At 45.3% G+C, this 24727-nt stretch overlaps 1 protein-coding gene across 2 annotated transcripts; it reads left to right on the forward strand.

The window, feature by feature from the left end:
* Positions 1 to 3049: 3049 nt before the first annotated feature.
* On the forward strand, positions 3050 to 24276 carry LOC135528376 (olfactomedin-like protein 3B). 2 transcript variants are annotated; one of them, XM_064957414.1, is made up of 3 exons: positions 3050 to 3331; positions 20354 to 20660; positions 22614 to 24276. In XM_064957414.1, exons 2-3 carry the CDS (start codon positions 20360 to 20362, stop codon positions 23396 to 23398), a joined length of 1086 nt encoding a protein of 361 aa, XP_064813486.1. In that variant the 5' UTR covers positions 3050 to 3331; positions 20354 to 20359; the 3' UTR covers positions 23399 to 24276. The 2 variants fall into 2 exon arrangements, with proteins under 2 accessions (XP_064813486.1, XP_064813485.1); XM_064957413.1 differs by lacking the exon at positions 3050 to 3331 and adding an exon at positions 17141 to 17724.
* Positions 24277 to 24727: the final 451 nt, after the last annotated feature.

Genomic DNA, 24727 nt, shown 5'->3' on the forward strand with positions numbered 1-24727 from the left:
CACTGGTTTGAATCCAGGCTGTATCACAACCGGCTGTGATTGGGAGTCCGGGTTTGGCCGGTGTAGGCCATCATTGTAAATAAGAATTTGTTCTTAGTTGACTAGTTAAATAAAGGTAAAAAACAAATAATGCACACACATTCCCTTGTTATTCTCCAATAGTTTCACTACTCTTAACAGTAGCTTATTCAATATGGTGCACAAGTGATCGTAGTGGGGGAAGTAGAAGGAAATGTTGTATATAATAAAACATTTTGTGACTTTTGGCAAGGTTACAGTCAAGGCTGCAAACGCCTTCTGAAATCATAGGTCTACCCAATCACAGAGCATTTCTTCATCTCCATCTTTGATATCTTTCTATTTCATCTGATGAGAACAACTATTGTTCAACAGCCAAAACACCAGATAATCTTTACACTGAAGTTATGTCTTCTTGCCTTGTTGCCACACATCAGGTCAACCAATACTCAGTCAAACCTTTACTGCCATCTAGTGGAAAGCAGTGTAAGGTGCATGGAGATAAATCTAAACTACCCCATGGCTCGGGTTAGGGTTATGGCTAAGGTCAGGGTTATGGCTACGGTTATCAACCGGGATGTGGACATGAAGTTAGGGTTATGGGTAGGGTTATCAGATGGGTTGTGGACATGGAGCTAGGGTAAGGGTTATGGGTAGGGTTATCGGACAGGGTGTGGACATGGAGCTAGGGTAAGGGCTATGGGTAGGGTTATCGGACAGGGTGTGGACATGGAGCTAGGGTAAGGGTTATGGGTAGGGTTATCGGACAGGGTGTGGACATGGAGCTAGGGTAAGGGTTATGGGTAGGGTTATCAGATGGGTTGTGGACATGGAGCTAGGGTAAGGGTTATGGGTAGGGTTATCGGACAGGGTGTGGACATGGAGCTAGGGTAAGGGTTATGGGTAGGGTTATCGGACAGGGTGTGGACATAGAGCTAGGGTAAGGGTTATGGGTAGGGTTATCGGACAGGGTGTGGACATGGAGATAGGGTAAGGGTTATGGGTAGGGTTATCATCCGGGATGTGAACATTAAGTTGGTGTTAGGGTTATAGCTAGGGTGAAGGTTTTGGCTTAGGGCCAGTCATGTCCCCTTAGTAGAACCCATTCATGCACAGAAGGGGCTAACACTCCACATCAGAATATACTGAAGCACTTGGGTATACAAACCACTTCTCCGCTGGTAATAAATCTCCCGTATTCAGTACACATCTGCACCCAGCCAGGGTGTAATAGGTTCTTGTAATATGCCTCTACTAAACAGACTCTAATGAATTATTAATGGTTGCCCTATGATCACATCAAACCAATCAATGACTCAACTATGCAGATCATGAATAAAATATCAAAATAGACCCCAGTCACACACACACACACGCACACGCACACACACACACACACACACACACACACACACACACACACACACACACACACACACACACACACACACACACACACACACACACACACACACACACACACACACACACACACACACACACACACACACACACACACACACACAGACCCAGACAATATGACATTGTGCATCAAAAATGTCATCAGTGAGAGGTAAAAGCAATATTACAATCAAATGATTCACATCAATCATATGCTATAATTAAACAGAGCCACATAGACCCCAGGAGGGTAAACACAGTGGGCGCATCCAAAATATTCCCTATATAGTACGCTAGTTTAGAATAATAATTTGGTGAGTGCTTATATTTGTCCTGTTTCATGTGTTTCAATGTTTTTTTTTGCACATCCCAATTCCCCCGAGACACCCTCAGAGAGAGTGGGGTCATGGCCAGCCATTATCAACAGTGATCCTGGAGGAATTCGGGTTAAGTACCTTGCTCAAGGGCACATCAACAGATTTTTCACCTTGTCGGCTCAGAGATTCAAACGAGCAAACTTTCGGTTGCTGGCCCAATCTAACCTCGAGGCTACCTGCCACCCTCAAGTAAAATAACACTACTGTGTATACAGTATATAGTGAATAGGGTGCCATTTCAGACACCGTGTGTAAACTAGCCAGACAGTCAGCCAGGTGTGTGTCCTCAAACAACAGTGGGCTACCCTAGAAGTAACTTAGTAAACGTAAATCTGGGACACTCAAATGAGTATGATAAGTTACGTTTGGTATGGTACATAAGACAGATGGTTACTTAAGGCAACAATGAAAGTAAGGTAGTTGGCCAGGGTGGATGGGTGGGCATATAACGCATTCAAATGTCATCATGGACAACTTTAGCATTTGAGCTAATTAGCAACTTGTCAACTACTTACTACTTTTTAGCTACTTTGCAACTACTCAGCATGTTAGCTAACACTAACCCGAACCTTAACCCTTTAACTATCACTTCCTTAACCTTAACCTTTTAACCTAAATCCTAAATTTAACCCTAATCTTAACCCTAACCCTAGCTAGAATTCATGACATATCATGCATCTTGCAAATCTGTAACATACAGAGGGGTTGGACACATTACAGTTGAATGCATTCAGTTGTACAACTGACTAGGTATCCCCCTTTCCTAATACGGATTGTAATTTGTAACATATCATACAAAATGAGTGATTTACGTCCACAAATTAATACATACCAGTGGAGGCTGCTCAGAGGAGGAAGGAGCGGACCATCCATTCATAAAAATAAAAATTGTGAAACATGAAAAAAGTTTTCCTTTTTAGATACAACTATACTAAATATATTCACATGCACCAAGTAATAGATTAAAACATTATGTTTTGCAATGGTCTACAGTAGTCTCAGCAGCACTCTGTAGGGTATAACCATGGTGTATCTGGAGGACAGCTACCTTCTGTCCTCCGCTGGGTTCATTGACATCAATACAAACCCCCCTTCCATAGACTTACACAGTAATTATGTCAACTTCCAGAGGACGTCCTCCAACCTATCAGAGCTCTTGCAGCATGAACTGACATGTTGTCCACCCAATCAAATGATCAGATAATGAATCTAGCACTGTCATAAGCTACTGTACAGCTAACTAGCACTGCTGTGCAAAGAAATGTGGTGAGTAGTTGACTCAAAGAGAGAGAAAGACAATAGTTGAACAGTTTTGAACAAATTTATTTCTTCCAAAATTAAGAAGAAGCAAGAGAGAGAGAAAGAGAGAGTGAGCAAGCGAGATAACTATATTTGGTTGTATTTTTCTTTCACTTTCACATAACAAGCAAATTCAGCTAGCTAGTTTAGCCTACTCAAACACCTGGCTCAAAAAGAGAGGGGAGCTATGTTAGCTAGCTGGCTATGGCTATCCAACACTGTCCAACCAAGTCAAGGTAAGCTTTTGGTTTTAGGAATTTATTGCCACCGGGGCCCACTGATGGAACTGCTAAACTACTTTCTGACTGTACACTCTACTGCAAGATTGTACTGGGTTTACTAACGCGTTAGTTCTAGTAGTTGTAGTAGACTATGACGTGACATTGATGTAGGCTGTGTGTAGCGGTTAGCAGTCATGATGTGAAGGTTTGGCTTGGAAAGGTTTTTTCGCCTGGTCATAGACAGCTGATGTGTTGTGCACTGAAGTCCACAAGCTCAGGGAAAGGTGGGAGGAGGAGAATAGTTGCGAGATGGAATTATATATGCAATGAACAAAGTGATCATTCTGTTTTTATGTGGCTGCTATGAAAGTGAACTGTGTTTGCGTTTGATCAGGGGTGTATTCATTCTGCCATTTTGGTTGAATTTGTCCAATATAAACTTTAATTTGCAACTGTTGGACTAATGATTAAACCATAGATTAGCTAGATGCAGGCAACCATGTGTAAGGTGGTATTGAATGTGTAACTGTCTGTCACCTTGATTACTCAAAATTCTCGCAACAGGTGCACATACGTTGTAAACTTTCATTCATAGGCTACGTTCTAGCAACCTCATGATGGGTACAGGGAAAATTCCAGTATCAAGTAGTAGCTTAAACCTATCAATGTTACATTGAGCTGGGTGAATGGAATATGAGTGAAAGTCATCCAATATGCTATAATAGAAATAAGTTCATACTCATACATCTTCTTATCACCCTCCCTCATCTTAAACGGCACCAACGGCCACTGATACATACAGTACCATACGAAATGTAACATATTGTAATGAAACAACAGGGAGCAAGTCTCGTACCCTTGACCTTCGAGCCCGAGGTCCGGCGCGCTATCGAATGTGCCGCAAAAGCATGCTCGTGCGACAGAGTCGATTTCCGCACTTATAAACCAAAGGGTCGTTACAATATCAAACCAAATGGAGTGTCTCGGATTTACTTATAGAATAATATGAAATGCTCTGAGACCAGGTTGGGCTGGTATACAGGGTCTGTTAGATGTAGTTGTTCGCCGTGTTAAAGGTAGTTTGGGGGAGAGCTGCCTGTGATCTGCAACTGGGATTGAAGACAGAAATACAACATTCTATGCAGGTACATTCAGGTGTGCCCCATAGCTATATCCAGATGTTTCCGGAAGGGGTCACTCCTGCTTGAGCAAATGACCATATCACAAAGTTGGCTCATGTTACACACGCATCTCTTCATTCCTCCATCTCTCCACCCTTCCATCTGTCCATCCCTCCACACTCCATCCCTGCTCCATTGAGGCCTGATATGTACTTATCCCTCCATACTTATCTGTGCGATGAAATAAAGCATGTGTACAGTGACTCAAAGTGTATTGTACCTGCTCGTCTCTCTAAAATCAGAGAAATGTAATCGCCTTTAAGTGGGAGAGAGGTAATCTCATTAACGGTGTGGGAGGGAACAATATGCTGTCAACATTCCGTGCATCTGCAAGATAGAACAGCTGCCTCCGGTAAGATAAGGGGGGGGGGGTGGTCTGTGTATATTTGTAAATTAAAGCGGGTGCACAAAATCTAATATTAAGACTCTACGTTTTGCTCATTTGAGAGAGTATCTCATGATAAGCTTTAGACCACACTATTTACCAAGAAAGCTTTCATCTATTTATCACCACAAACCGATGCTGGCACTAAGACCCCACTCAACGAGCTGTATAAGGCCATAAGCAAACAAGAAAATGCTCATCCAGAGGCGGCGCTCCTAGTGGCCGGGGACTTTAATGCAAGGAAACTTAATTCCGTTTTACCTCATTTCAGCATGTTACATGTGCAACCAGAGGGAAAAAACTATAGACCACCTTTACTCCACACAGAGAGATGCATACAAATCAAATCAAATCAAACGTATTTATATAGCCCTTCGTACATCAGCTGATATCTCAAAGTGCTGTACAGAAACCCAGCCTAAAACCCCAAACAGCAAGCAATGCAGGTGTAGAAGCACGGTGGCTAGGAAAAACTCCCTAGAAAGGCCAAAACCTAGGAAGAAACCTAGAGAGGAACCAGGCTATGTGGGGTGGCCAGTTCTCTTCTGGCTGTGCCGGGTGGAGATTATAACAGAACATGGCCAAGATGTTCAAATGCTCATAAATGACCAACATGGTCCAATAATAATAAGGCAGTTGAAACTGGAGCAGCAGCACGGCCAGGTGGACTGGGGACAGCAAGGAGTCATCATGTCAGGTAGTTCTGAGGCATGGTCCTAGGGCTCAGGTCCTCCGAGAGAGAGAAAGAAAGAAAGAAAGAAAGAAAGAAAGAAAGAAAGAAAGAAAGAAAGAGAGAATTAGAGAGAGCACACTTAAATTCACACAGGACACCGAATAGGACAGGAGAAGTACTCCAGATATAACAAACTGACCCTAGCCCCCCAACACATAAACTACTGCAGCATAAATACTGGAGGCTGAGACAGGAGGGGTCAGGAGACACCGTGGCCCCATCCGAGGACACCCCCGGACAGGGCCAAACAGGAAGGATATAACCCCACCCACTTTGCCAAAGCACAGCCCCCACACCACTAGAGGGATATCTTCAACCACCAACTTACCATCCTGAGACAAGGCCGAGTATAGCCCACAAAGACCTCCGCCACGGCACAACCCAAGGGGGGGGGGCGCCAACCCAGACAGGAAGATCACATCAGTGACTCAACCCACTCAAGTGACGCACCCCTCCCAGGGACGGTATGAAAGAGCCCCAGTAAGCCAGTGACTCAGCCCCTGTAATAGGGTTAGAGGCAGAGAATCCCAGTGGAAAGAGTGGAACCGGCCAGGCAGAGACAGCAAGGGCGGTTCGTTGCTCCAGAGCCTTTCCGTTCACCTTCCCACTCCTGGGCCAGACTACACTCAATCATATGACCCACTGAAGAGATGAGTTTTCAGTAAAGACTTAAAGGTTGAGACCGAGTTTGCGTCTCTTACATGGGTAGGCAGACCATTCCATAAAAATGGAGCTCTATAGGAGAAAGCCCTGCCTCCAGCTGTTTGCTTAGAAATTCTAGGGACAATTAGGAGGCCTGCGTCTTGTGACCGTAGCGTACGTGTAGGTATGTACGGCAGGACCAAATCAGAGAGATAGGTAGGAGCAAACCCATGTAATGCTTTGTAGGTTAGCAGTAAAACCTTGAAATCAGCCCTTGCCTTGACAGGAAGCCAGTGTAGGGAGGAGAGCACTGGAGTAATATGATCAAATGTTTTGGTTCTAGTCAGGATTCTAGCAGCCATATTTAGCACTAACTAAAGTTTATTTAGTGCTTTATCTGGGTAGCCGGAAAGTAGAGCATTGCAGTAGTCCTCGAAATGACAAAAGCATGGATACATTTTTCTGCATCATTTTTGGAAAGAAAGTTTCTGATTTTTGCAATGTTACGTAGATGGAAAAAAGCTGTCCTTGAAATGGTCTTGATATGTTCTTCAAAAGAGAGATCAGGGTCCAGAGTATCGCCGAGGTCCTTCACAGTTTTATTTGAGACGACTGTACAACCATTAAGATTAATTGTCAGATTCAACAGAAGATCTCTTTGTTTCTTGGGACCTAGAACAAGCATCTCTGTTTTGTCCGAGTTTAAAAGTAGAAAGTTTGCAGCCATCCACTTACTTATGTCTGAAACACATGCTTCTAGCGAGGTCAATTTTGGGGCTTCACCATGTTTCATTGAAATGTACAGCTGTGTGTCATCTGCATAGCAGTGAAAGTTAACATTATGTTTTCGAATGACATCCCCAAGAGGTAAAATATATAGTGAAAACAATAGTGGTCCTAAAACGGAACCTTGAGGAACACCAAAATTTACAGTTGATTTGTCAGAGGACAAACCATTCACAGAGACAAACTGATATCTTTCCGACATATAAGATCTAAACCAGGCCAGAACTTGTCCGTGCAGACCAATTTGGGTTTCCAATCTCTCCAAAAGAATGTGGTGATTGATGGTATCAAAAGCAGCACTAAGGTCTAGGAGCACGAGGACAAATGCAGAGCCTCGGTCTGATGCCATTAAAAGGTCATTTACCGCCTTCACAAGTGCAGTCTCAGTGCTATGATGGGGTTTAAAAGCAGACTGAAGCATTTCTGTTCCAATTTTCTGGAAGCTTGCTTTAGAGCTCGGGTATTTTCTGTGTACCAGTGAGCTAGTTTCTTATGAGAAATGTTTTTAGTTTTTAGGGGCGCAACTGCATCTAGGGTATTGCGCAAGGTTAAATTGTGTTCCTCAGTTAGGTAGTTAACTGATTTTTGTCTTCTGGCGTCCTTGGGTAGACAGAGGGAATCTGGAAGGACATCAAGGAATCTTTGTGTTGTCTGTGAATTTATAGCACGACTTTTGATGTTCCTTGGTTGGGGTCTGAGCAGATTATTTGTTGCAATTGCAAACGTAATAAAATGGTGGTCCGATAGTCCAGGATTATGAGGAAAAACATTAAGATCCACAACATTTATTCCATGGGACAAAACTAGGTCCAGAGTATGACTGTGACAGTGAGTGGGTCCAGAGACATGTTGGACAAAACCCACTGAGTTGATGATGGCTCCGAAACCCTTTTGTAGTGGGTCTGTGGACTTTTCCATGTGAATATAAAAGTCACCAAAGATTAGAATATTATCTGCTATGACTATAAGGTCCGATAGGAATTCAGGGAACTCATTGAGGAACGCTGTATATGGCCCAGGAGGCCTGTAAACAGTAGCTATAAAAAGTGATTGAGTAGGCTGCATAGATTTCATGACTAGAAGCTCAAAAGACGAAAACATCATTTTTTTTTGTAAATTGAAATTTGCTATCGTAAATGTTAGCAACACCTCCGCCTTTGCGGGATGCACGGGGGATATGGTCACTAGTGTAGCCAGGAGGTGAAGCCTAATTTAACACAGTAAATTCATCAGGCTTAAGCCATGTTTCAGTCATGCCAATCACATCAAGATTATGATCAGTGATTAGTTCATTGACTATAACTGCCTTTGAAGTAAGGGATCTAACATTAAGTAGCCCTATTTTGAGATGTGAAGTATCATGATCTATTTCAATAATGACAGGAATGGAGGAGGTCTTTATCCTAGTGAGATTGCTAAGGTGAACACTGCCATGTTTAGTTTTGCCCAACCTAGGTCGAGGCACAGACACGGTCTCAATGGGGATAGCTGAGCTGACTACACTGACTGTGCTAGTGGCAGACTCCAAGGTGCCTGGCCTGCACCTTATTTCATTGTGGAGCTAGAGGAGTTAGAGCCCTGTCTATGTTGGTAGATAAGATGAGAGCACCCCTCCAGCTAGGATGGAGTCTGTCACTCCTCAGCAGGTCAGGCTTGGTCCTGTTTGTGGGTGAGTCCCAGAAAGAGGGCCAATTATCTACAAATTCTATCTTTTGGGAGGGGCAGAAAACAGTTTTCAACCAGCGATTGAGTTGTGAGACTCTGCTGTAGAGCTCATCACTCCCCCTAACTGGGAGGGGGCCAGAGGCAATTACTCGATGCCGACACATCTTTCTAGCTGATTTACAAGCTGAAGCTATGTTGCGCTTGGTGATCTCTGACTGTGTCATCCTAACATTGTTGGTGGATCTGTTACAAAGCTCTCCCTCGTCCCCCATTTGGCAAATCTGACCATAACTATATCCTTCTGCTTCCTGCTTACAAGCGAAAACTAAAGCAGAAAGTACCAGTGACGAAATATGGAAGTGGTCAGAATGTGGTCAGATGATACAGATGCTAAACTACAGGACTGTTTTGCTAGCACAGACTGGAATATTTCCCTAATTCTTCCGATGGCATTGAGAAGTACACCACACCAGTCACTGGCTTCATCAATAAGTGCATCGATGACGTCGTCCCCACAGTAACTGTACGTACATTACCCAACCAGAAGCCATGGATTACAGGCAACATCCGTACTGAGCTAAAGGGTAGAGCTGTAACCCGGACTCTTTTAAGAAATCCCGCTATGCCCTCAGACGAACCTTCAAACAGGTAAAGTGTCAATACAGGACTAAGATTAAATCCTACTGCACCGATTCCGATGCTCGTCGGATGTGGCAGGGCTTGCAAACTATTACGGGCCACAAAGCGAAACACAGCCGCAAGCTGCCCAGTGACACAGGCCTACCAGATGAGCTAAATGACTCATATACTCGCTTCGAGGCAAGCAACATTGAAGCATGCGTGAGAGCACCAGCTGTTCCGGACGACTGTGTGATCACGCTCTTCGTAGCCGATGTGAGTAAAACTTTTAAACAGGTCAACATTTACAAGGCTGCAGGGCCAGATGGATTACCAGGATGTGTATTCCTAGCATGCACTGACCAACTGGCAAGTGTCTTCACTGACATTTTCAACCTATCCCTGACCAAGTCTGTAATACCAACATATTTCAAGCAGACCACCATAGACCTTGTGCCCAAGAATACCAAGGTAACCTGCCTTAATGACTACCGACCCGTAGCACTCACACCTGTAGACATGAAGTGCTTTGAAAAGCTGGTCATGGCTCACATCAACACCATTTGCATACCGCCCCAACAGATCCACAGATGATGCAATATCTATTGCACTCCACACTGCCCTTTCCCACCTGGACAAAAGGAACACCTACGTGAAAATGCTATTCATTGACTACAGCTCGGCGTTCAACACTATAGTGCCCTCAAAGCTCATCACTAAGCTAAGGACCCCAGGGCCACCAGGTGGTAAAGGGTAGGTAACAACACATATGCCACGCTGATCCTCAACAACGGGCGCCCCTCGGTGTCACAACTTCTCCCGAAGTTGTTGCCTCTCCTTGTTCGGGCGGTGCTCGGCGTTCGACGTCACCGGTCTTCTAGCCATCATTGATCCTTTTTTCATTTTCCATTGGTTTTGTCCTCCCACACACCTGTTTTCAATCCCATTCATTACCTGTTGTGTATATAACCCTCTGTTTCCCCTCATGTCTTTGTCAGAGATTGTTTTATTGTCAGTGTAGTGTGTTTGTTGTATAGGTGCGCGTCGGGTCCTTGTACCCATGTTTGTTTGTTATGTACTTTTAGTGTTATGGAGCATACTCCGTGGACTTTATTAAAAGACTCCATTTTACACTCCATTTGACTCTCCTGCACCTGACTTCCCTGCCACCTATTACACCTATGCATGACAGAATCTCTGACCATATATGAAGTCAGCAGGAGAGGACACTATGCCCATGGACCTGGAGGAATGCGTTCAAGAACAAGCGAGGGAGCTTGACGTTATCAGCTCTGTCATGGATCACATTGTCATGAAAATGAATCGCTGGGAGAGACAGGGAGTTTCTCCAGCGCCACCACCACCACAACCGGAATCTCCCGTCAACGTTTTTTCCTCTCCGGAATCAAAAATCCATTTATCTCTACCTACGGGATACAACGGAGATACTGCCGGCTGCCAGGGTTTTCTCCTTAAACTGAACTTGTATCTAGCCACAGCCTCCCCAGTACCATCTGACTGTGAGAAGAGTTACGCCCTCGTCTCATGCCTCACCGGGAAAGCCCTGGAATGGGCCAGCGCTGTGTGTAGTAGGGAGGATGCGGCGCTGGACCATTTTGAGGAGTTCACTAGCCACTTCCGGATAGTATTCGATCACCCACCTGAAGGCAAAGCAGCGGGTGAGCTTCTCTATCATCTGAGGCAGGAGACGAGGAGTGCCCAGGATTTTGCTTTGGAGTTTAGGACCTTGGCTGCCGGCGCTGGATGGAGCGACAGGGCCCTGATCGACCATTACCGGTGTAGTCTACGCGAGGACGTCCGTCGGGAGCTGGCCTGTAGAGACACCACCCTCACCTTCGACCAGCTGGTGGACATGTCCATCAAGCTGGACAACATGCTGGCTACTCGTGGACGTCTAGATCGGGGTCTGGTTGTTCCATCCTCCCGCACCCTCTCTCCTGAACCTATGGAATTGGGAGGGATGGTGCGCAGGGAGACCGGAGGGGGTCCCCGCTCGAGCACCATTCAAGGTCGCAGAGAGCACACTGCTGGTCGGTGCCGGGTTGGTTCCTCTTGGAATAGAGAGGGCAGGCAGGGTATTCTGGCGTCACCCCAGGTGAGTAGGCACCATTCTCATCCAGAGCCCTCTGCTGCACTAATGTTTGTCTCTGTCTCTTTTCCTGATTTTTCACTGCATTCCCAGTATAAGGCGCTAGTAGATTCAGGTGCGGATGGGAATTTCATTAATAAAAGTCTAGCTCATAGTTTAGGGATCCCTATTGTTCCTGTGGATATGCCTTTCCCTATTCATGCCTTAGATAGTCGACCATTAGGGTCAGGGTTTATCAGGGAGGTAACCGCACCTTTGTGTATGATAACGCTTCTTGGTCACAAGGAGAAGATTAGTCTTTTCCTTATTGATTCTCCTGCGTATTCTGTGGTGCTAGGCCTACCCTGGTTAGTTTGTCATAACCCCACTGTTTCTTGGCCACAGAGGGCTCTCACGGGGTGGTCGCGAGAATGCTCAGGTAGGTGTTTAGGGGTTTCCGTTGGTGCTACTACGGTGGAAAGTCCAGACCAGGTCTCCACCGTGCGCATTCCCCCCGAATATGCCGATTTGGCTCTCGCCTTCTGTAAAAAGAAGGCGACTCAATTACCACCCCATCGACGGGGGGATTGTGCGATAGATCTCCTGGTAGACGCTGCATATCCCAAGAGTCACGTGTATCCCCTGTCGCAAGCGGAGACGGAGGCTATGGAGACATATGTCTCTGAATCCCTGCATCAGGGGTTCATTCAGCCATCCATTTCACCCGTCTCTTTGAGTTTCTTTTTTGTGAAAAAAAAGGATGGCGGTTTACGCCCGTGTGTTGATTATCGAGGTCTTAATAAAATCACAGTGAAATATAGTTACCCGCTACCTCTGATCAATACGATTATTGAGTTAATGCACGGGGCACGGGGCACGTTTTTTCACAAAATTGGATCTCAGGAGTGCGTACAATCTGGTGCGTATTATGAAGGGTAATGAGTGGAAGACGGCATTTAGCACCACCTCAGGTCGTTATGAGTACCTGGTCATGCCATATGGGTTGATGAATGCTCCATCAGTTTTCCAATCATTTGTAGATGAGATCTTCAGGAACCTGCACGGGCAGGGTGTAGTGGTGTATATCGATGATATTCTGATATACTCTGCTACACGCGCTGAACATGTGTCCCTGGTGCGCAGGGTGCTTGGTCGCCTGTTGGAGCATGATCTATATGTCAAGGCTGAGAAATGCTTGTTTTTCCAACAAGCCATCTCCTTCCTAGGGCATCGGATTTCCACTTCAGGAGTGGAGATGGAGAGCGACCGCATTACAGCCAAGCGTAATTGGCCGACTCCAACCACGGTAAAGGAGTTGCAGCGTTTTTTGGGGTTTTCCAATTACTACCGGAGGTTTATCCGGGGTTTTGGTCAGGTGGCAGCTCCCATTACCTCACTGCTAAAGGGGGGCCCGGTGCGCTTGCAGTGGTCGGCTGAGGCGAACAGGGCTTTTGAGCACCTGAAGACTCTGTTTACCTCGGTGCCTGTGCTGGCTCATCCGGATCCCTCTTTGCCATTCATAGTGGAGGTGGACGCATCCGAAGCTGGGATAGGAGCAGTGCTCTCTCAGCGTTCGGGTACGCCACTGAAGCTTCGCCCCTGTGCTTTCTTTTCGAAGAAGCTCAGCCCGACGGAGCGAAACTCTGATGTGGGGAACCGAGAGCTGTTAGCTGTCGTAGAAGCTTTGAAGGTGTGGAGGCATTGGCTTGAGGGGGCTAGACACCCTTTTCTCATCTGGACTGACCACTGCAATCTGGAGTATATCTGGCAGGTGAAGAGATTGAATCCTCGCCAGGCAAGGTGGGCCATGTTTTTCACTCGTTTTGTGTTTACTCTTTCTTACAGACCAGGCTCCCAGAACGTTAAGGCAGACGCATTGTCTCGGCTGTATGACACAGAGGAGCGGTCCATGGATCCCACTCCCATACTCCCAGCTTCGTGTCTGGTGGCGCCTGTAGTGTGGGAGCTGGACGCGGACATTGAGTGGGAATCACGTGCAGAGCCTTCTCCCCCGAGTGTCCAGCTGGTCGTCTGTACGTTCCGTCTGCTGTCCGCGACCGATTGATATATTGGGCTCACACGTCACCCTTCGCTGGTCATCCTGGGATAGGTCGGACGATGCGCTGTCTTGACGGGAGATACTGGTGGCCCACTTTAGCTAAGGACGTGAGGATTTATGTTTCTTCCTGCTCGGTGTGCGCCCAGTGCAAGGCTCCTAGACACCTGCCCAGAGGTAAGCTACAACCTCTACCCATTCCTCAACGGCCGTGGTCGCACCTGTCGGTGGATTTTTTGACTGATCTTCCACCTTCACAGGGTTACACCACGATCCTGGTCGTTGTGGATTGGTTTTCTAAGTCCTGTCGTCTCCTCCCTTTGCCCGGTCTCCCTACGGCCTTACAAACTGCAGAGGCCCTGTTTACACACGTTTTCCGGCACTATGGGGTGCATGAGGATATAGTGTCTGATCGGGGTCCCCAGTTCACTTCAAGGGTCTGGAAGGCGTTCATGGAGCGTCTGGGGATCTCGGTTAGTCTTACCTCAGGTTTTCACCCTGAGAGTAATGGGCAGGTGGAAAGAGTTAACCAGGATGTGGGTAGGTTTCTGCGGTCTTATTGCCAGGATCAGCCGGGGGAGTGGGCGAAGTTCGTGCCCTGGGCAGAGATGGCTCAGAACTCGCTACGTCACTCCTCCACTAACCTTACTCCCTTTCAATGTGTATTAGGGTATCAGCCGGTTCTGGCTCCTTGGCATCAGAGCCAGACCGAGGCCCCTGCGGTTGACAATTGGTTTCGGCACGCTAAGGAGACCTGGGAGGCAGCCCACGTCCACCTTCAGCGTGCCATAAGGCGCCAGAAAATTGGCGCAGACCGTCGCCGCAGTGAGGCCCCAGTGTTCGCACCAGGGGACAGGGTCTGGCTCTCGACCTGAAACCTGCCCCTTCGCCTGCTCTGCCGGAAGCTGGGTCCGCGGTTTGTGGGGCCGTTTAAAGTCCTGAGGAGAGTGAACGAGGTATGCTATAGGTTACAACTACCCACTCATTACCGTATTAACCCCTCGTTCCATGTGTCTCTCCTCAGGCCAATGGTGGCTCGCCCGCTCCAGGAGGCTGAAGTGCGTGATGTTCCTCCGCCTCCTCTAGACATCGAGGGGGTTCCGGCGTACTCTGTTCGATCCATTTTGGATTTGAGACGTCGGGCGAGGGGCCTTCAGTACCTCGTGGACTGGGAGGGGTACGGGCCGGAGGAGAGATGCTGGGTTCCGGTGGAGGACGTGTTAGATCCTTCCATGTTATCAGAATTCCACCGTCTCCATCCGGATCGCCCTGCACCTCGCCCTCCGGGTCGTCCCCGAGGCCGGTGTCGACGCGCAGCTGGAGCCGCGCGTCAGGGGGGGGGGTACTGTCACGACTTCTACCGAAGTCGTTGCCTCTCCTTGTTCGGGCGGTGCTCGGCGTTCGACGTCACCGGTCTTCTAGCCATCATTGATCCTTTTTTCATTTTCCATTGGTTTTGTCTTGTCTTCCCACACACCTGTTTTCAATCCCATTCATTACCTGTTGTGTATATAACCCTCTGTTTCCCCTCATGTCTTTGTCAGAGATTGTTTTATTGTCAGTGTAGTGTGTTTGTTGTATAGGTGCGGGTCGGGTCCTTGTACCCATGTTTGTTTGTTATGTACTTTTAGTGTTATGGAGCATACTCCGTGGACTTTATTAAAAGACTCCATTTTACACTCCATTTGACTCTCCTGCGCCTGACTTCCCTGCCACCTATTACACCTATGCATGACACTCGGAGGTGTGTGCTCAGTCCCCTTGTTCACCCATGACTGCATGGCCAAGCACAACTCCAACACTATCAGTAAGTTTGCCGACGACACAACAGCCTGATCACTGACAACAACGAGACAGCCTATAGGGAGGAGATCAGAGACCTGGCCGTGTGGTGCCAGGATAACAACCTCTCCCTCAATGTGATCAAGACAAAGGAGATGATTGTGGACTACAGGAAAAGGAGGGCCGAGCGCGCCCCCATTCTCATCGACAGAGCTGCAGTGGAGCAGGTTAAGAGCTTCAAGTTCCTTGGTGTTCACATCACCAACCAGCTGTCTTGGTCCAAACACACCAAGACAGTCATGAACAGGGCACGACAACGCCCCCTCAGAAGACTGAAAAGATTTGGCATGGGTCATCAGATCCTCAAAAAGTTATATTACTGCACCATCGAGAGCTTCCTGACGGGTTACATCACTGCCTGGTATGGCAACTGCTAGGCCTCTGACCTCCAGGCACAACAGAGGGTAGACTCCAGCCACCCTAGTCATAGACTGTTCTCTCTGCTATCGCATGGCAAGCGGTACCCGAGCGTCAAGTCTAGGTCCAAATGTCTTCTTAATCTTGAAACTCTGGGGGCGCAATTTCATTTTTGGATGAAAAACGTTCCCGTTTTAAACAAGATATTTTGTCACAAAAAGATGCTCGACTATGCATATAATTGATAGCTTTGGAAAGAAAACACTCTGAATTTTCCAGAACTGCAAAGATATTGTCTGTGGGTGCCCTAGAACAGGAGCTACAGGCAAAACCAAGATGAAACGGCAACCAGGAAATGAGCAGGATTTTTGAGGCTCTGTTTTCCATTGTCTCCTTATATGGCTGTGAATGCGAGAGGAATGAGCCTGCCCTATCTATCGTTTCCCCAAGGTGTCTGCAGCATATGTGACGTATTTGTAGGCATATCATTGGAAGATTGACCATAAGAGACTACATTTTCCAGGTGTCCGCCCGGTGTCCTCCGTCGAAATTGGTGCGTCATTTTCAGCTGCTGGTATTTTTCCATGGGATTCTGAGGGGAAAGCAGGCTTCCACGAACGGCATATCAATGAAGAGATATGTGAAAAAACACCTTGAGGATTGATTCTAAACAACGTTTGCCATGTTTCGGTCGATATTATGGAGTTAATTCGGAAAAAGTTAGACGTTTTGGTGACTGAATTTTCGGTTCGTTTCGGTAGCCAAATGTGATGTACAAAACGGAGCGATTTCTCCTACACAAAGATTCTTTCAGGAAAAACTGAACATTTGCTATGTAACTGAGAGACTCCTCATTGAAAACATCCGAAGCTCTTCAAAGGTAAATTATTTTATTTATTTGGTTATCTGGTTTTTGTGAAAATGTTGCGTGCTAAATGCTACGCAAAATGCTAAGCTAGCTTGCAATACTCTTACACAAATGCTTGTTTTGCTATGGTTCAAAAGCATATTTTGAAAATCTGAGATGACAGTGTTGTTAAGAAAAGGCTAAGCTTGAGAGCAGGCATATTATTTTCATTTCATTTGCGATTTTCAGAAATCGTTAACGTTGCGTTATGCTAATGAGCCTGAGGCTGTATTCACGATCCCGGATCCGGGATAGGTAGTATCAAGAGGTTATAAGAGCTTCTACCTCCAAGCCATTAGACTCCTGAACAGCTAACCAAATGGCTACCCGGACTATTTGCATTGACCAACCCCTGCCCCATTTTTACGCTGCTGCTACTTTCTGTTTATTATCTATGCATAGTCACTTTACCTCTACCTACATGTACATATTACCTCAATTAACTAGACTAACCGGTGCCCCCGCACATTGACTCTGTACCGGTACCCCCTGTATATAGCCTTGTTACATTTTTTTTTAAATCCATAAACAACTGTCTATCAACAGTCATGCACGGGTGCACCCACCCACACACATACACTCCCACACACGTACACACTCACACACGTACACACTCGCTTGCACGCAAGCACATGTACACACGCATACACACCAACACACACAGTGTTGCCCAGTGTCCAGTACAACAGTACATTCACTTTTTGAGGACAGAAAGGGGCTAGAGGAACAAGGCTCCTCCCTGGGAGTTTGTGAAAACATTCCAGCCACGTGAGCGAGCCAAAGAGTTTGAAACCCAAGAACCGGGCCTCTCTCTCTCTCTCTCTCTCTCTCTCTCTCTCTCTCTCTCTCTCTCTCTCTCTCTCTCTCTCACCTCCACACACACACACACACACACACAGTTATTCACGAACACTCACACTCTGTAGGAAACCAACCATAAGTAGACCACGCGGAGACCGGACCAGACAGGAGGAAGTATTTTTGCTACCTGGACTTACGTACAGGACGCCCAGACTGTCCCTTGGATCTATCAACCATGTCAACGGCTGTCCCCTTCCTCCTCTCCTTAGTCCTAGTCCTCACCAACGGTCAGTATTACTACCAGGGTCTCATGGATTATCTGGAGAACAGATTCCTTGCCATTGAGGTAAGAGACAAACTCCTAAACAACCGTTCTTTTTGAATGCTAGTGAGACAACATCCATCTGAAAGAACAGCAAACAGCAGTTACTGTGAAATCAGGGACAGAGAATCAAGGCCATGTGTCAGGCTTTATCTCTGGCATTCTGCAAAACTTTAGTTCGCGCTCAGTGTCTGCCTGCAAGGTTTCTTTTTATTTATATATTTTTACGTGTTGACTAAAGCAGTCCAATTAATACAATCTCTGTTCGACTCATCAACTTCTCGGGCAAGGGCCCTTAGAGAATATCAGTGGCCGTGAGCTGTCGTATCTATGCCCGCGTACTTCTCCTATTCTCTTTCCCCTTCTCAGAATACACACTAAGCCATGTGAAACTCTTCATGAGGCGCAAAGATGACAACACGTTGATAATGAAAACAATAGGAACATTTACAGCAGTTACTGACAAAGAAACGATAATGGTAAAATCATGTTCTTTAGGATAAGCAAGAACAGGTGTACCTTGCAATTCCTCTTGGCCAATTGAAAAGGCTGTCTGAGGCACTGTACAATATTCATTTTGTCAAATATAATATGCCAGGTTTGTGGGAGTGTGTTCTACTCCTCCTATATTGCAGCTATTCTATACTGATTATGCCAAGTTTGCTTACAGTTGAGTGTGATGAAGTGTCCAAGTAGTAGAATGCAACTCCATTCTGTCTGTTTCAGATCCTACAAGTATTACAGTTTTTCTCAATTGCTAAAACACTCAAGCCCATTGGCTGAACAAAGTTCTCAGTTGCTTGGACTCATTTAGCTAATTATGCAGTCTGTTGTCAATACCTTAAACCATTTCACATGGTGAAACACAATTTGCAGATCTCACTTAGACTTTTCAGCAAATCTCTAAACACATTCTCATTCTCAAAACACATTCTGCACTCTAATGCACATGTCGTCCATACTGGTAAACACAAGTGGCCACAATCAAATACAAATAGAGAACATATGTCATTGATTGAACACAACCACTCAAAATTGATTTAGCCTGTTTCAAATGATGCGACACAACCAATATAAGCCAGTTCAGAGAGCAAACAGGTTGTTGAAGGTGGGAAGGAGAAAGTCTGAGAATGGATACTGTAGTACAGTGCATTGTAGGCTGTATAATGTACAATGGACAAATTGTATGGCCCTGAAAATTGTGCTTTACATTTATTAATAGTACTGACTGCTCAATAGATTTTGACTGGTTGCAGGTTCATATCAACAAAGAACATGAATTACAGTATCACAGAGACAAAGGACAGGTTTGTGAGATGTAGGGTGAAGTACTGTACAAATAGGGGTACAAGGAGGAGGAAGAACAAAAAACAAAATTGCAAAGAGCAAAGCAGAGTAGTAATTTCTGATCAATTTTGAGCTACTATGATAGAACCTGTTTTCGTTCATCAAAAGACTATGACGGAAAAAATATGATTTTTTTTAATTTTTATTCAAAATGTACTTCTCCCTGAGAATTGTATGTTTTGAACAATGTGTTTTCTATTTTTTGGGGTATTGTTTACTGACTGCTTGAGAGTGTATATCATTTTGATCACTTTGTTTATGATTTGAGAGCAGTGTTTGATTTTGAACACAGGTAAAACTGTTTTGAGGCGAACGTTTCATTTTTTCAAGAGGAGTCAGAGGTTATGTAAATAGTGCTTGAAGATGAGGTTTTTGTGTTTAATGTTTTCAGGAAATGGAGCAAGGTTTCAGAAGTTGTGTTTTAGCAATTGAGAAAAACTGTATTAGCTACAGTAATCAAGAGTCCAGAATGCAGTCATTTATATGCACCAATCTATCCATTCATTATGACCATGTCATCAGTTTCCTCTTTCGAACCATTTTCAAATATAGCACCCCCCAAAAAATTGGGAAAATAGTGTGAGAATACAAATAACATTTACTTGACTGTAATGAATAATTTGTTTATCATTCAAATCTTCCTACCCCCTCCTGTTCTTTTGATCTTTTAAAAAGAATCTCCCTCCCGTGATGTCGCTGGCTCGACTCTTACATTAGTTATTAGAATAAGTCAATTCAGAAAGTTATTTTCATTTAGTATTTTTATTCCAATCCAACCAAGGACTCACTCAAGTACAGTAGTAAAAAGAGAGAAAATTCAACTGTGGGTCTTAGACAGAGGAGAAATAATCCGCTGTTATTCCTTGTCAGTCTCAACCTCTCTCGATGACATGATCCATTGGCGTAACGCACCCCCTATTTGACCTTTCGTCAATCTTAGCATGAGTCAACCTCTGTGGTTCACTGTCACTGAACCAGATCACTGAACAACATTGTGATAATAAACAACACACTTGTTTCCTCTTGTGAGGTTTTGATGGTGGAATTGATGTTGATGGGTGCTGATACCTTCTGCCACGATAAATGATCACGATGACCCTGTTTTGACACACGTTCAAACACCAGCACCTGATACAGTTTTCTCAGAACTATGTCCATAGTGTTATCCTTGTGCCTAAGACCTGTGCGATTGGAATGAACTAGGGTCTGATACTAGGACAATTACATTCACCCAACATTACAGTAATCCTCAATCGTCGGCCACACACCAAATCAACGTCCTCGATAACACATTATGCTCCCCCAGGATCGTATGCTCATATGGCACGAGCAGTCGAACCGCTACAACACAGAGCTGCGGCACTTCAAGAAGCAGACTGCTGAATTTATAAAGGGACTAAACCAGGACCACGGGACCCTGCGCCAAGACCTGGAGGGGACAGGGGTACGAGTGGACCGCGTCGAGAGAGAGATGGACTACATCGAAACCCAAAACCCCGCTAAGCCCTGTGTGAACCAGGCAGACAGAATGGTGGATGTGGACCTGGAGGTGAAGGAGCGGGTGAAGGAGAGGAAGAGAGGGGGAGAGGAAGATGGGTACTCCAGAGTCTTGGGTGAGTAGAGAGAGGAGCAGTGTATGGGGAGTTGGGGGGAGCGTGAGGCGTAGAGCTCTGACGTCCTGTACAGGATGACTGCCTTTGATCTAGTGCCTTCATTTCCCTGCCTGAAAGAGACTTGGCTAAGGGAGACCTGTTGGCTTATGGAGCAAGGTTACAGTATTTTTAGGCTTACAGTAAGCTCTTTACCACTCGTGGCAGTTGGTGTCCTCCCCTGAAAACCCATTCCACAGGAAAAGAGGTAGGAAACAAAGATTTGTTTCAAGTAATTTTTTTGTTGTTGTTGCAATTTAGAGCTACATTTTGAATCACTGGGTAGGCTAGTCATTAATTTTATTTTCCTATAGATTTATCGCTAGTTGGCTATGAGTCATTTATTTCAAGGGGGGAACCAGTCTCCAATTTGTACGTCATGGACACGGGTGGTCTGGCTTTACTACCTACGATGTGACTCACAGCGGGTTGGTACAAATAATGTTGCAATTCAAAGTTCTGTTTCACAGACAGTAGGTTCATTTAGTCAACTGTATAACCTCATGTAAAACACAGAGCAAACAGACGTCTCACTAAGAGTTTCAGGTTCGGTAGCACATTAACATAAAAAAAAGGTTTATAAAAGGTTTAGAAGTAGTTTATAAACGGTTAATTATTTGTGTATACATTTCAAATAAACAGTTACAACATTAATGTAAAGTGTTTACCAGGCGCTCTTACTCTACCTGAAAGGGCGAACCAGATGCTGACCTCAGGTCAGTGGCAATACTTTGAAAGTCCATATTCAAGGAGTGTTCCATGCATACGGAACAGCAACCCCCCCCCCATTGTCAATGATTTAGACACACTCTATCCTAATTGAGAGTAAGTCTCTTTGCTCTTTGTTGTCTTGAGAGCTAAAATTTACTTTTTTTATCAGCAAAAAAAAAACACTTTTGCTATACTTCAGCATATCTGTGTCACCCATCTTTCTCATGTTCCAAAGCACAATGTAGCCGTTTCTTCCACTTCTTCCACTTCCCTTTGATTGTGTCGAGTTCATTTTCATTTGGACTGCATTGAAATAGCCTGCTGCAGCCTGCGGGGTAGATGATGTGCCCGGCATGTTGAAGTAGACATCAAAACAGGTTTCAGGTGGGCAAGGACACATCAGGTGGGCAAGGAGGCATTCTAATGCAACACGAGAAGGAAATGTGAACTGGATGCCTAATGTGAGCTGGATGCCTGGATGCTAACCAACCTGGTTTCAGAGCATTTAGTCGTTTTCTGTAAGTAAATCCGAGACACTCCATTTAGTATGATATGTAATGTTTCGTATGGTATGTATTCATCTGTGGATGTCCATCACATCTGACAATGATACGTTACGAATGACATTTTGTATTATATGTTACGAATTTGCAAAATGCATAATATTTGACGAATTCCAGCTAGATGGCTAATGTTAGCTCGGCTAGGGGTTAGGGTTAGGGGTTCGAGTTAAGATTAGGGTTAAGTTTAGGAATTAGGTTAAAGGGTTGAAGTTAGGGTTAGGGGAAGGGTTGGCTAAGATTCTAAGTACTTGCGAAGTGGCTAAAAAGTAGTAAGCAGTTGAAAAGTTGCTAAAATTTTCATGATGAGATTCAAACTTGCAACCTTTGGGCTGCTAGACATTTGCATTATAAGTACCGTAAACATCTTTCTTATGCAACAATACTAAACGTAACATATCATACTAATTTGAGTGTCCCGGATTTACAATTACTATGTTACGTCTTAGGCTATGAGACCCAGCCTGACCAGCCTGAACTCAGCTTTGATTTTAAAAACTACAAATAGACCATTAACATTTATATAATAGTAATATTTGATATGTTATAATAATTATCTGTTGTCATTTTATACAGTATACTGTACACAAAGGTCTTCATAATTACCCGATTTTTCACGATACCACCTCCATTTCTCTATCAACAGATTGTATAGACATCATCTCCAGCATCAGAGCCATGAAGATCCTGAAGAGGATGGGCAGCCCCAAGGGCATGTGGACTAAAGACGCCAGGACCTCTAAGGTCTACGTCTTCAACGGCACGGCAGAGGACACCGTGTACCAGTTCAGCTCTGTTCTCGACTTCTCGTCCTCCCCAGGAGTGGCCCACAGCAGGCCTATAGGACTGCCCTCTCTGTGGAGTGGCACCGGAAGTGCCGTCTACAATGGCTATGCCTACTACGTGACGGAGGGGGCCGACGAGCTCCAGGTGATTAAGTATGACCTGGCGAATGGCACATTGGCAGACAGTGCTGTGTTCCCAGTGGAGGTGGCAGACCATAGACCCGTCTACAGCCTCAACCCAGAGACTGCTGTGGACCTGGCTGCCGATGAGGAAGGCCTCTGGGCCCTTTACACCACCAGGGAGAGTGAGTCCATCAACCTGGCTAAGATGGACCCTGACAGCCTGGATATCGAGCAGATGTGGGATACACAGTGTCCCCAGGAGAACGCGGAGGCAGCCTTCGTGGTCTGTGGGACGGTCTATGTGGTCTACAACACTAGGGTGCCTAGTCGCTCTCGTGTTCAGTGTGTGTTTGACGTAAACGATGCGGTGACCAATGAGGAGGCTCCGCTACTGTATTTCCCCAGGAGGTATGGACTCCACGCCAGTCTTAAGTACAACCCTCAGGAGAAACAGATCTATGCCTGGGATGACGGCTACCTGATCCTTTACAAACTGTCCATGACGAGGAAGCTAATGGTTTAAGTGGATGGACTAGTGGGCATTTTAGTCAAATAACATTTTAGTCCGAGAAATGGCCGGAAAACATTCTAACATGAAGACTATCACTGGAGACATGTATTTGTTTTTTGATACCACTCACCCCACTGTCCATACTGTATACATTGTCTCTACAGGAAAATGTACCTCTGTATTTTTTTACTTGAAATAATGCATTGAATTACTGTACTGTAGGTGCCCGTTACCAAACATATTATTGCTACCCCAGTTTGATAAAGTTGATGTTGAATGGAGCTCTGAATTAGATTGGAATCGTAATATGTCCGCAACAACTGGATTTATTTCGGGGCAGAGATCAGAAACGGTGTGTAATTGAATGCCTTGATGGAATGTATGGCCCAGTTCTCCTCAAGATTTAATTTGGCTATTTGCATTCCACTTGTTTGAGTTCATCCAATTTACTCTTCCCTGCTGCTTGCTCCCTTTGTTGTTCACTTTGACATACGTAGTCGTGAAAGTGACAGTCTCCGGCTAAAGTTCATCGGCACAATCAGAGAAAAATATAAAGTCACAAAAACTTTACAGAGGAGAAATCTTACATGAATAAAAAAATATATATACATATTATGTGTGCCACCATAATTCATCATACACGACCGTTCAAAAGTTTGGGGTCACTAAGAAATGTCCTTGTTTTGGAAATAAAAGCACATTTTCTGTCCATTACAATAACATCAAATTGATCAGAAAAACAGTTTCGACATTGTTAATGTTGTAAATGACTGTTGTAGCTGGAAACGGCTGATTTCTTTAATGGAATATCTACGTAGGCGTACAGAGGCCCATTATCCACAACCATCACTCCTGTGTTCCAATGGCACGTTGTGTTAGCTAATCCAAGCTAGAAAACCCTTTTGCAATTATGTTAGCACAGCTTGAAACTGGCAGCTTCATTAAATAGTACCTGCAAAAAACACCAGTCTCAACGTCAACGGTGAAAAGGCGACTCCGGGATGCTGGCCCTCTGGGCAGAGTTGCAAAGAAAAAGCCATATCTCAGACTGGCCAATAAAAAGAAAAGATTAAGATGGGCAAAAGAACACAGACACTGGACAGAGAAATTCTGCCTTGAAGGCCAGCATCCCAGAGTCGCCTCTTCACTGTTGACGTTGAGACTGGTGTTTTGCGGGTACTATTTAATGAAGCTGCCAGTTGAGGACTTGTGAGGCATCTGTTTCTCAAACTAGACACTGAAATGTACTTGTCCTCTTGCTCAGTTGTGCACCGGGGCCTCACACTCCTCTTTCTATTCTGGTTAGAGCCAGTTTGCTCTGTTCTGTGAAGGGAGTAGGAC

The sequence above is a fragment of the Oncorhynchus masou genome, chromosome 33 (assembly GCF_036934945.1).
Source record: "Oncorhynchus masou masou isolate Uvic2021 chromosome 33, UVic_Omas_1.1, whole genome shotgun sequence".
NCBI classification, from domain to species: domain Eukaryota; kingdom Metazoa; phylum Chordata; class Actinopteri; order Salmoniformes; family Salmonidae; genus Oncorhynchus; species Oncorhynchus masou.